Raw genomic sequence first — 13,651 nt, 5'->3', positions numbered from 1 at the left:
TCTTCACCGCCTCCACCAGTCAGTTCACAGTCTTCTCTGGCTCCACCAGTCGAGTCACTGTCTTCTCTGCCTCCACCAGTCCGGTCACAGTCTTCTCTGTCTCCACCAGTCCTGTCACAGTCTTCTCTGTCTCCACCAGTCCTGTCACAGTCTTCTCTGTCTCCACCAGTCTGGTCACAGTCTTCTCTGCCTCCACCAGTCCGGTCACAGACTTCTCTGTCTCCACCAGTCCTGTCACAGTCTTCTCTGCCTCCACCAGTCCGGTCACAGTCTTCTCTGTCTCCACCAGTCCTGTCACAGTCTTCTCTGTCTCCACCAGTCCGGTCACAGTCTTCTCTGCCTCCACCAGTCCAGTCACAGACTTCTCTGCCTCCACCAGTCCGGTCACAGTCTTCTCTGCCTCCACCAATGCTGTTACAGTCTTCTCTGCCTCCACCAGTCCGGTCACAGTCTTCTCTGTCTCCACCAGTCCTGTCACAGTCTTCTCTGCCTCCACCAGTCCGATCACAGTCTTCACTGTCTCCACCAGTCGGGTCACAGTCTTCTCTGCCTCCACCAGTCCGGTCACAGTCTTCTCTGCCTCCACCAATGCTGTTACAGTCTTCTCTGCCTCCACCAGTCCGGTCACAGTCTTCTCTGTCTCCACCAGTCCTGTCACAGTCTTCTCTGCCTCCACCAGTCCGATCACAGTCTTCACTGTCTCCACCAGTCGGGTCACAGTCTTCTCTGCCTCCACCAGTCCGATCACAGTCTTCACTGTCTCGACCACTCCGGTCACAGTCTTCTCTGCATCCACCAGTCCTGTCACAGACTTCTCCACCTCCACCAGTCAGTTCACAGTTTTCTCTGTCTCCACCAGTCGAGTCACAGTCTTCTCTGCCTCCACCAGTCCGGTCACAGTCTTCTCTGTCTCCACCAGTCCTGTCACAGACTTCTCCGCCTCCACCAGTCCGGTCACAGACTTCTCTGTCTCCACCAGTCCGGTGACAGTCTTCTCTGCCTCCACCAGTCCGGTCACAGTCTTCTCTGTCTCCACCAGTCCTGTCACAGTCTTCTCTGTCTCCACCAGTCCGGTCACAGTCTTCTCTGCCTCCACCAGTCCAGTCACAGTCTTCTCTGCCTCCACCAGTCCGGTCACAGTCTTCTCTGCCTCCACCAATGCTGTTACAGTCTTCTCTGCCTCCACCAGTCCGGTCACAGTCTTCTCTGTCTCCACCAGTCCGGTCACAGTCTTCTCTGCCTCCACCAGTCCAGTCACAGACTTCTCTGTCTCCACCAGTCCTGTCACAGTCTTCTCTGTCTCCACCAGTCCGGTCACAGTCTTCTCTGCCTCCACCAGTCCTGTCACAGTCTTCTCTGCCTCCACCAATCCGGTCACAGTCTTCTCTGCCTTCACCAGTCCGGTCACAGTCTTCTCTGCTTCCAGCAATCCGGTCACAGTCTTCTCTGCCTCCACCAATGCTGTTACAGTCTTCTCTGCCTCCACCAGTCCTGTCACAGTCTTCTCCGCCTCCACCAGTCGGGTCACAGTCTTCTCTGCCTCCACCAGTCCGGTCACAGTCTTCTCTGCCTCCACCAGTCCGATCACAGTCTTCACTGTCTCGACCACTCCGGTCACAGTCTTCTCTGCATCCACCAGTCCTGTCACAGACTTCTCTGCCTCCACCAGTCCGGTCACAGTCTTCTCTGCCTCCACCAATGCTGTTACAGTCTTCTCTGCCTCCACCAGTCCGGTCACAGTCTTCTCTGTCTCCACCAGTCCTGTCACAGTCTTCTCTGCCTCCACCAGTCCGATCACAGTCTTCACTGTCTCCACCAGTCGGGTCACAGTCTTCTCTGCCTCCACCAGTCCGGTCACAGTCTTCTCTGCCTCCACCAATGCTGTTACAGTCTTCTCTGCCTCCACCAGTCCGGTCACAGTCTTCTCTGTCTCCACCAGTCCTGTCACAGTCTTCTCTGCCTCCACCAGTCCGATCACAGTCTTCACTGTCTCCACCAGTCGGGTCACAGTCTTCTCTGCCTCCACCAGTCCGATCACAGTCTTCACTGTCTCGACCACTCCGGTCACAGTCTTCTCTGCATCCACCAGTCCTGTCACAGACTTCTCCACCTCCACCAGTCAGTTCACAGTTTTCTCTGTCTCCACCAGTCGAGTCACAGTCTTCTCTGCCTCCACCAGTCCGGTCACAGTCTTCTCTGTCTCCACCAGTCCTGTCACAGTCTTCTCTGTCTCCACCAGTCGAGTCACAGTCTTCTCTGCCTCCACCAGTCCTGTCACAGACTTCTCCGCCTCCACCAGTCCGGTCACAGACTTCTCTGTCTCCACCAGTCCGGTCACAGTCTTCTCTGCCTCCACCAGTCCGGTCACAGTCTTCTCTGTCTCCACCAGTCCTGTCACAGTCTTCTCTGTCTCCACCAGTCCGGTCACAGTCTTCTCTGCCTCCACCAGTCCAGTCACAGTCTTCTCTGCCTCCACCAGTCCGGTCACAGTCTTCTCTGCCTCCACCAATGCTGTTACAGTCTTCTCTGCCTCCACCAGTCCGGTCACAGTCTTCTCTGTCTCCACCAGTCCGGTCACAGTCTTCTCTGCCTCCACCAGTCCAGTCACAGACTTCTCTGTCTCCACCAGTCCTGTCACAGTCTTCTCTGTCTCCACCAGTCCGGTCACAGTCTTCTCTGCCTCCACCAGTCCTGTCACAGTCTTCTCTGCCTCCACCAATCCGGTCACAGTCTTCTCTGCCTTCACCAGTCCGGTCACAGTCTTCTCTGCTTCCAGCAATCCGGTCACAGTCTTCTCTGCCTCCACCAATGCTGTTACAGTCTTCTCTGCCTCCACCAGTCCTGTCACAGTCTTCTCCGCCTCCACCAGTCGGGTCACAGTCTTCTCTGCCTCCACCAGTCCGGTCACAGTCTTCTCTGCCTCCACCAGTCCGATCACAGTCTTCACTGTCTCGACCACTCCGGTCACAGTCTTCTCTGCATCCACCAGTCCTGTCACAGACTTCTCCGCCTCCACCAGTCAGTTCACAGTCTTCTCTGTCTCCACCAGTCGAGTCACAGTCTTCTCTGCCTCCACCAGTCCGGTCACAGTCTTCTCTGTCTCCACCAGTCCTGTCACAGTCTTCTCTGTCTCCACCAGTCGAGTCACAGTCTTCTCTGTCTCCACCAATCCTGTCACAGTCTTCTCTGCCTCCACCAGTCCTGTCACAGTCTTCTCTGTCTCCACCAGTCGAGTCACAGTCTTCTCTGTCTCCACCAGTCCTGTCACAGTCTTCTCTGTCTCCACCAGTCCGGTCACAGTCTTCTCCGCCTCCACCAGTCCGGTCACAGTCTTCTCTGCCTCCACCTGTCCTGTCACAGTCTTCTCCGCCTCCACCAGTCAGTTCACAGTCTTCTCTGGCTCCACCAGTCGAGTCACAGTCTTCTCTGCCTCTACCAGTCCGGTCACAGTCTTCTCTGTCTCCACCAGTCCTGTCACAGTCTTCTCTGTCTCCACCAGTCCTGTCACAGTCTTCTCTGTCTCCACCAGTCTGGTCACAGTCTTCTCTGCCTCCACCAGTCCGGTCACAGTCTTCTCTGCCTCCACCAGTCCGGTCACAGTCTTCTCTGCATCCACCAGTCCTGTCACAGACTTCTCTGCCTCCACCAGTCCGGTCACAGTCTTCTCTGCCTCCACCAGTCCTGTCACAGTCTTCTCCGCCTCCACCAGTCAGTTCACAGTCTTCTCTGGCTCCACCAGTCGAGTCACAGTCTTCTCTGCCTCCACCAGTCCGGTTACAGTCTTCTCTGCCTCCACCAGTCCGGTCACAGTTTTCTCTGCCTCTACCAGTCCTGTCACAGTCTTCTCTGCCTCCACCAGTCCTGTCTCTGTCTTCTCTGCCTCGACCAGTCCGGTCACAGTCTTCTCTGCCTCCACCAGTCCGGTCACAGTCTTCTCTGTCTCCACCAGTCCTGTCACAGTCTTCTCTGCCTCCACCAGTCCGGTCACAGTCTTCTCTGTCTCCACCAGTCCTGTCACAGTCTTCTCTGTCTCCACCAGTCTGGTCACAGTCTTCTCTGCCTCCACCAGTCAGTTCACAGTCTTCTCTGGCTCCACCAGTCGAGTCACAGTCTTCTCTGCCTCCACCAGTCCGGTCACAGTCTTCTCTGTCTCCACCAGTCCTGTCACAGTCTTCTCTGTCTCCACCAGTCCTGTCACAGTCTTCTCAGTCTCCACCAGTCCGGTCACAGTCTTCTCTGCCTCCACCAGTCCGGTCACAGACTTCTCTGTCTCCACCAGTCCTGTCACAGTCTTCTCTGCCTCCACCAGTCCGGTCACAGTCTTCTCTGTCTCCACCAGTCCTGTCACAGTCTTCTCTGTCTCCACCAGTCCGGTCACAGTCTTCTCTGCCTCCACCAGTCCGGTCACAGTCTTCTCTGTCTCCACCAGTCCGGTCACAGTCTTCTCTGCCTCCACCAGTCCGGCCACAGTCTTCTCTGCCTCCACCAGTCCGGTCACAGTCTTCTCCGCCTCCACCAGTCCGGTCACAGTCTTATCTGCCTCCATAAGTCGAGTCACAGTCTTCTCTGCTTCCACCAGTCCGTTCACAGACTTCTCTGCCTCCACCAATCCGGACACAGTCTTCTCTGCCTCCACCAGTCCTGTCACAGTCTTCTCTGCTTCCACCAATCCGGTCACAGTCTTCTCTGCCTCCACCAATGCTGTTACAGTCTTCTCTACCTCCACCAGTCCAGTCACAGTCGTCTCTGCCTCCACCAATCCGGTTACAGTCTTCTCTGCCTCCACCAATCCGGTCACAGTCTTCTCTGTCTCCACCAGTCCTGTCACAGTCTTCTCCGCCTCCACCAGTCCGGTCACAGTCTTCTCTGCTTCCACCAATCCGGTCACAGTCTTCACTGCCTCCACCAATGCTGTTACAGTCTTCTCTGCCTCCACCAGTCCCGTCACAGTCGTCTCTGCCTCCACCAAACCGGTCACAGTCCTCTCTGCCTCCACCAATCCGGTCACAGTCTTCTCCGCCTCCACCAGTCCGGTCACAGTCTTCTCCGCCTCCACCAGTCCGGTCACAGTCTTCTCTGCCTCCACCGGTCTGGCCACAGACCTTTCTGCTTCCACCGGTCCGGTCACAGTCTTCTCTGCCTCCACTGGTCCGGTCACAGTCTTCCCTGCCTCCACCAGTCCGGTCACAGTCATCTCTGACTCCACCAGTCCGGTTACAGTCTTCTCCGCGTCCACCAGTCCGGTCACAGTCTTATCTGCCTCCACCAGTCAGGTCACAGTCTTCTCTGCCTCCACCAATTCGGTCACAGTCTTCTCTGCCTCCACCAGTCCGGTCACAGTCTTCTCTGTCTCCACCAGTCCGGTCACAGTCTTCTCTGCCTCCACCAGTCCGGTCACAGTCTTATCTGCCTCCACCAGTCGAGTCACAGTCTTCTCTGTCTCCAGCAGTCCGGTCACAGTCTTCTCTGCCTCCACCAGTCCGGTCACAGTCTTCTCTGCCTCCACCAGTCGAGTCACAGTCTTCTCTGTCTCCAGCAGTCCGGTCACAGTCTTCTCTGCCTCCACCAGTCCGATCACAGTCTTCACTGTCTCCACCAGTCCGGTCACAGTCTTCTCTGCCTCCACCAGTCCGGTCACAGTCTTCTCTGCCTCCAACAGTCAGGTCACAGTCTTCTCTGTCTCCACCACTCCGGTCACAGTCTTCTCTGCCTCCACCAGTCCTGTCACAGTCTTCTCTGCCTCCCCCAATCCGGTCACAGTCTTCTCTGCCTCCACCAATGCTGTTACAGTCTTCTCTGCCTCCACCAGTCCTGTCACAGTCTTCTCTGCCTCCACCAGTCCGGTCACAGTCTTCTCTGCCTCCACCAGTCCGATCACAGTCTTCACTGTCTCGACCACTCCGGTCACAGTCTTCTCTGCATCCACCAGTCCTGTCACAGACTTCTCCGCCTCCACCAGTCAGTTCACAGTCTTCTCTGTCTCCACCAGTCGAGTCACAGTCTTCTCTGCCTCCACCAGTCCGGTCACAGTCTTCTCTGTCTCCACCAGGCCTGTCACAGTCTTCTCTGCATCCACCAATCCTGTCACAGACTTCTCCGCCTCCACCAGTCCGGTCACAGACTTCTCTGTCTCCACCAGTCCGGTCACAGTCTTCTCTGTCTCCACCAGTCCTGTCACAGTCTTCTCTGCCTCCACCAGTCCGGTCACAGTCTTCTCTGCCTCCACCAGTCCGGTCACAGTCTTCTCTGTCTCCACCAGTCCTGTCACAGTCTTCTCTGTCTCCACCAGTCCGGTCACAGACTTCTCTGTCTCCACCAGTCCTGTCACAGTCTTCTCTGTCTCCACCAGTCCGGTCACAGTCTTCTCCGCCTCCACCAGTCCGGTCACAGTCTTCTCTGCCTCCACCTGTCCTGTCACAGTCTTCACCGCCTCCACCAGTCAGTTCACAGTCTTCTCTGGCTCCACCAGTCGAGTCACAGTCTTCTCTGCCTCCACCAGTCCGGTCACAGTCTTCTCTGTCTCCACCAGTCCTGTCACAGTCTTCTCTGTCTCCACCAGTCCTGTCACAGTCTTCTCTGTCTCCACCAGTCTGGTCACAGTCTTCTCTGCCTCCACCAGTCCGGTCACAGACTTCTCTGTCTCCACCAGTCCTGTCACAGTCTTCTCTGCCTCCACCAGTCCTGTCACAGTCTTCTCTGCCTCCACCAGTCCGGTCACAGTCTTCTCTGTCTCCACCAGTCCTGTCACAGTCTTCTCTGTCTCCACCAGTCCGGTCACAGTCTTCTCTGCCTCCACCAGTCCAGTCACAGACTTCTCTGCCTCCACCAGTCCGGTCACAGTCTTCTCTGCCTCCACCAATGCTGTTACAGTCTTCTCTGCCTCCACCAGTCCGGTCACAGTCTTCTCTGTCTCCACCAGTCCTGTCACAGTCTTCTCTGCCTCCACCAGTCCGATCACAGTCTTCACTGTCTCCACCAGTCGGGTCACAGTCTTCTCTGCCTCCACCAGTCCGGTCACAGTCTTCTCTGCCTCCACCAATGCTGTTACAGTCTTCTCTGCCTCCACCAGTCCGGTCACAGTCTTCTCTGTCTCCACCAGTCCTGTCACAGTCTTCTCTGCCTCCACCAGTCCGATCACAGTCTTCACTGTCTCCACCAGTCGGGTCACAGTCTTCTCTGCCTCCACCAGTCCGATCACAGTCTTCACTGTCTCGACCACTCCGGTCACAGTCTTCTCTGCATCCACCAGTCCTGTCACAGACTTCTCCACCTCCACCAGTCAGTTCACAGTTTTCTCTGTCTCCACCAGTCGAGTCACAGTCTTCTCTGCCTCCACCAGTCCGGTCACAGTCTTCTCTGTCTCCACCAGTCCTGTCACAGTCTTCTCTGTCTCCACCAGTCGAGTCACAGTCTTCTCTGCCTCCACCAGTCCTGTCACAGACTTCTCCGCCTCCACCAGTCCGGTCACAGACTTCTCTGTCTCCACCAGTCCGGTCACAGTCTTCTCTGCCTCCACCAGTCCGGTCACAGTCTTCTCTGTCTCCACCAGTCCTGTCACAGTCTTCTCTGTCTCCACCAGTCCGGTCACAGTCTTCTCTGCCTCCACCAGTCCAGTCACAGTCTTCTCTGCCTCCACCAGTCCGGTCACAGTCTTCTCTGCCTCCACCAATGCTGTTACAGTCTTCTCTGCCTCCACCAGTCCGGTCACAGTCTTCTCTGTCTCCACCAGTCCGGTCACAGTCTTCTCTGCCTCCACCAGTCCAGTCACAGACTTCTCTGTCTCCACCAGTGCTGTCACAGTCTTCTCTGTCTCCACCAGTCCGGTCACAGTCTTCTCTGCCTCCACCAGTCCTGTCACAGTCTTCTCTGCCTCCACCAATCCGGTCACAGTCTTCTCTGCCTTCACCAGTCCGGTCACAGTCTTCTCTGCTTCCAGCAATCCGGTCACAGTCTTCTCTGCCTCCACCAATGCTGTTACAGTCTTCTCTGCCTCCACCAGTCCTGTCACAGTCTTCTCCGCCTCCACCAGTCGGGTCACAGTCTTCTCTGCCTCCACCAGTCCGGTCACAGTCTTCTCTGCCTCCACCAGTCCGATCACAGTCTTCACTGTCTCGACCACTCCGGTCACAGTCTTCTCTGCATCCACCAGTCCTGTCACAGACTTCTCCGCCTCCACCAGTCTGTTCACAGTCTTCTCTGTCTCCACCAGTCGAGTCACAGTCTTCTCTGCCTCCACCAGTCCGGTCACAGTCTTCTCTGTCTCCACCAGTCCTGTCACAGTCTTCTCTGTCTCCACCAGTCGAGTCACAGTCTTCTCTGTCTCCACCAATCCTGTCACAGTCTTCTCTGCCTCCACCAGTCCTGTCACAGTCTTCTCTGTCTCCACCAGTCGAGTCACAGTCTTCTCTGTCTCCACCAGTCCTGTCACAGTCTTCTCTGTCTCCACCAGTCCGGTCACAGTCTTCTCCGCCTCCACCAGTCCGGTCACAGTCTTCTCTGCCTCCACCTGTCCTGTCACAGTCTTCTCCGCCTCCACCAGTCAGTTCACAGTCTTCTCTGGCTCCACCAGTCGAGTCACAGTCTTCTCTGCCTCTACCAGTCCGGTCACAGTCTTCTCTGTCTCCACCAGTCCTGTCACAGTCTTCTCTGTCTCCACCAGTCCTGTCACAGTCTTCTCTGTCTCCACCAGTCTGGTCACAGTCTTCTCTGCCTCCACCAGTCCGGTCACAGTCTTCTCTGCCTCCACCAGTCCGGTCACAGTCTTCTCTGCATCCACCAGTCCTGTCACAGACTTCTCTGCCTCCACCAGTCCGGTCACAGTCTTCTCTGCCTCCACCGGTCCTGTCACAGTCTTCTCCGCCTCCACCAGTCAGTTCACAGTCTTCTCTGGCTCCACCAGTCGAGTCACAGTCTTCTCTGCCTCCACCAGTCCGGTTACAGTCTTCTCTGCCTCCACCAGTCCGGTCACAGTTTTCTCTGCCTCTACCAGTCCTGTCACAGTCTTCTCTGCCTCCACCAGTCCTGTCTCTGTCTTCTCTGCCTCCACCAGTCCTGTCACAGTCTTCTCTGCCTCCACCAGTCCTGTCACAGTCTTCTCTGCCTCCACCAGTCCGGTCACAGTCTTCTCTGCCTCCACCAATCCGGTCACAGTCTTCTCTGCCTCCACCAGTCCTGTCACAGTCTTCTCTGTCTCCACCAGTCTGGTCACAGTCTTCTCTGCCTCCACCAGTCCGGTCACAGTCTTCTCTGCCTCCACCAGTCCTGTCACAGTCTTCTCTGTCTCCACCAGTCCGGTCACAGTCTTCTCTGCCTCCACCAGTCCGGTCACCGTCTTCTCTGCCTCCACCAGTCCGGTCACCGTCTTCTCTGCCTCCACCAATCCGGTCACAGTCTTCTCTGCCTCCACCGGTCCGGTCACAGTCTTCTCTGCCTCCACCGGTCCGGTCACAGTCTCCTCTGCCTCCACCAGTCCGGTCACAGTCTTCTCTGCCTCCACCAGTCAGGTGCTTTTCGTGATACGTACACATGAGTGTATCCACCTCCTTCACGGGATATTAACCACTGAAATTGTCCCTCATTTCCCCTGAAATACTTTGAATTCACGGTATATCCACTTGTTATTGACACTTTCCTGTTGTCTTGCTACATAACTTTGTATCTGAGAGAAGCAATCTGTTTGTAATAATCCGGCTGGTATTGTTTTAAAATATTTTTTTAAAAAGTAAGACCAGAAGATATAGGAGCAGAACGAGGCCATTTGGCCCATCGAGTCTGCTCTGCCTTTCCATCATAGCTGATTTATTATCCCTGTCAATCCCAATGTCTGGCTACTCCCCACAATCTTTGACACCCTGGCCGATCAAGAAACTATCAACCTCCGCTTTAAATATACTCATTGACTTGACCTCCACAGGTCTCTGCTGCAACATATTTCACAGAATTACTACCCTCTAGCTAAAGAAATTCCTCCTCATCTCAATCTAAACGGACGTCCCTCTGTAAAATAAAATAAAAACTTATGTTTGTTAATTTAAAGTCCATAACTCTGAGATAGCAATGCATATTTAATAATAAACTGGTCTTAAAGATCAAGAATTTGCTGCGAAATAGTTATTGAGTGGCACCACAATAAACATTCACTCGCACTTCATGCACAACTTTGATTTAATCGGCAAATTCTTGAAATAACTGATATCTAAAAGCATCATTCTTGGAAAGGGACAAGCAGGGGGGAAAAAGAACTTTTGGCCCATGAGTTCTATGCTGGTTTAAAGTTAAAGAAATGTTTTATTATCGAAGTGGGTATACGCTATAGACCATATAGAGCACTGTTTTGAAATTTATTTTCTCGCAGGCATTTTGCAGGAAAAAGAAAATACAACAGAATTTAACTAAAAAACTACACATAAGCAGACAAAAACTGAAAAACAACTGATTTGGAAAAGAAGACCAACAGCCAATAAAAATTTTAGAGAATATCAGTTGTAAAGGGGCTGGAGGACTGTGTATGTGTGTGGGAGGGAGGGAGAACTGGAGCTTGTTTTGCTGTTGCTTTGTTGAGTTCTGCTGAGCATTGTGGGTAATCTAGGTTGCTAACAGAATGGTTGGCTCCCTTGTGAGCTGTGCCCGCACAACCCTTGGGTGGGTTTGCGTTATCACATTTCTCTGTACGGATCCACGTACGTGCCATAACTAAATCTGAATCTTGAATTTTGACTTCTTCAAAGTTAGCCTGTGGGTCGTAGAATGTGTTCAGAGTTGTGGAGATTTAAGTTATCAACATTGCGGTGTGGTGCCCCCTGCCTGTTGATGGTGAGAAGAGACCATGGATTGGGTGGTGAGGCCTTTGATGCTGGATGCTTCTTTCTTGTGACTGCAGTCCAAGTAAACATTCTCAGTGGTTAGGCTCGAGGAATAATTCCACTGATCCCATTCCCTCAATTTATCTTTCTGAGGCTCACTCTCCCTCTCAAGTCCACCTCCATTCTGAGCCTCCCACCATCCGTCTCCACCAGGAGTAATTTAAACTGGGCGATTAGGACATTGGAGGAAAGTGGAGCACTCTGGGCACCCCATATGGTTATGACTCCACAGACAGCCCCAGGGTCAGGACTGGGCCTAAATCACTGCAGTAACGAGGTATCAGCTCTGCCTGCGGAAATGTCCATGTGCTCTCCAGGAGCTTCAGATTTCTGCTATTTTAGTTTGGAGGAACAACTCCTTATATTCCATCTGAGCAGCCTCCAACTTGATAGCATGAATATTGATTTTCCAAACTTCTGATAATATCCCCCTTCACCATTCCCCATCCCCTTTTCCCTCTCTCATCTTATCTCCCTGCCAGTCCATCGTCTCCCTCAGGCCATCCTCCACCTTTTCTTTCATCCATGGCTTTTTGTCCTCTTCTATCAGGTTCTCTCTTCTTCAGCCTTGTATCTCTTTCATCAATCAACTTCCCAGCTCTTCATTCCACCACCTCCCAGTTTCACCTATCACCCCGTGTTTCTCTCTCCTCCCCCCACCTTTAAAATCTGCTCCTCATCTTCCATTTTTCTCCAGTCCTGCCGAAAGGTCTCGGCCCGAAATGTCAACTGTGCTCTTTCCCAGAGACGCTGCCTGGCCTGCTGAGATCCCCCAGCATTTTGTGCGTGTTGTGCTGGTGTTTAAGCACTGACCTTATAGCTTTGCAAATGCCATCCGCCACAGGCTCTGCCTCAGTATCACATTGGATACAAAAAGATAAGAGTAATGAATACGAAATGCCAGGCATAGAGAGGTAGTGAGATGGAAAAAAATTGTCAAAAGACACTTAGTGAAACTATGAAATGGCAAATTTTCAGTGCCAGGTTGATTGCTTGCTGATAGTGAGAAATGTTAATGACAGTATTTGTTACAGATCTGACAATGATGGATTGTGTCCCCCGTGTATCATTACAGTGATAACCGCAAGCTGCTGGATGAAGCAAAGAAGTTGCACAGGGCACAGTTTGAGTACATCCTCCGACTGTACGGAATTACAGAAATTTACTTGGAGAGTAGAATCAAATCGTTGGGATTGGTAACTGAATTCATGGAGAATGGATCTTTGGAAAACCTTCTTCACCAATATAAAGTCCCTTTGCCACTTCGCCTGCGCTTTGTGTACGAGATTGCTTTGGGAATGAACTTCCTACATAACCTTGAGCCAGCCCTCTACCATCATGATCTGAAGCCTGCCAACATTCTACTGAATAAGGACTATCATATTAAGGTATACGTTATTCTGAAAAACCATTTCAGTTGTCAGAAACTTATCATCAGGTTTGAGTGCTGCTCTCAGATGAAGTGTCAAAGGAGGTCTTGGCTCAGGAGAAAGAACAACTGCTTGCAAAGTGACGAATTCCCTCCAGCAGCAGCACCAACAATATCAATGGCAGGAATCAGTTAGCACCTGTGAGACATTGCAGAGTGTAATCTCCTCACAATCAACAGCAGAAACCCAAGTGTAGAAACCAAGGTACATATCAAATATTGGGGAAAATAGGGAGCATTCCTAACACCCTGTTCGTTGTAACACCAACAGTCTGTAAATCAGTATGGACATATTCCAGAAACAAACCCCACACCCTGATCCCCACAAACCCTGATCCCCACACACCCTGATCCCCTCACACCCTGATCCCCTCACACCCCGATCCCCTCACACCCTGAACCCCTCACACCCTGATCCCCACACACCCTGAACCACTCACACCCCGATCCCCTCACACCCTGAACCCCTCACACCCTGATCCCCTCACACCCTGATCCCCTCACACCCTGAACTCCTCACATCCCGATCCCCTCACACCCCGATCCCCTCACACCCCGATCCCCTCACACCCCGATCCCCTGACACCACGATCCCCTCACACCCTGAACCCCTCACATCCTGATCCGCTCACACCCCGATCCCCTCACACCCTGATCCCCTCACACACTGATCCCCTCACACCCCGATCCCCTCACACCCTGAACCCCTCACATCCTGATCCCCTCACACCCCGATCCCCTCACACCCTGATCCCCTCACACCCCGATCCCCTCACACCCTGATCCCCTCACACACTGATCCCCTCACACCCTGATCCCCTCACACCCCGATCCCCTCACACCCCGATCCCCTCACACCCCGATCCCCTCACACCCTGATCCCCTCACACCACGATCCCCTCACACCCCGATCCCCTCACACACTGATCCCCTCACACCCTGATCCCCACACACCCTGATCCCCACACACCCTGATCCCCTCACACCCTGATCCCCTCACACCCCGATCCCCTCACACCCTGAACCCCTCACAACCCGATCCCCTCACACCCCGATCCCCTCACACCCCGATCCCCTCACACCCTGATCACCCCACACCCTGATCCCCACACACCCTGATCCCCACACACCCTGATCCCCTCACACCCTGATCCCCTCACACCCCGATCCCCTCACACCCTGAACCCCTCACACCCTGATCCCCTCACACCCTGAACCACTCACACCCCGATCCCCTCACACCCTGAACCCCTCACACCCTGATCCCCTCACACCCTGATCCCCTCACACCCTGAACTCCTCACACCCTGATCCCCTCACACCCTGAACTCCTCACATCCCGATCCCCTCACACCCCGAT

General features: G+C 53.9%; 1 protein-coding gene across 3 annotated transcripts in view; it reads left to right on the top strand.

The window, feature by feature from the left end:
• The window catches only part of LOC132406729 (receptor-interacting serine/threonine-protein kinase 1-like), a 286,607-nt gene that overhangs the window by 236,016 nt on the left and 36,940 nt on the right, over positions 1–13,651 (top strand). For all 3 annotated transcript variants that reach the window (XM_059992642.1, XM_059992643.1, XM_059992644.1), the window contains exon 2: positions 11,938–12,250. In XM_059992642.1, the coding sequence (XP_059848625.1) occupies positions 11,938–12,250 (313 nt within the window). The remainder of the gene's footprint in view (positions 1–11,937; positions 12,251–13,651) is intronic.

The sequence above is a fragment of the Hypanus sabinus genome, chromosome 17 (genome assembly GCF_030144855.1).
Source record: "Hypanus sabinus isolate sHypSab1 chromosome 17, sHypSab1.hap1, whole genome shotgun sequence".
NCBI lineage: Eukaryota > Metazoa > Chordata > Chondrichthyes > Myliobatiformes > Dasyatidae > Hypanus > Hypanus sabinus.
The sequence above is the reverse complement of the archived record's forward strand: the minus strand, read 5'-3'. Positions and strand labels throughout refer to the sequence as shown.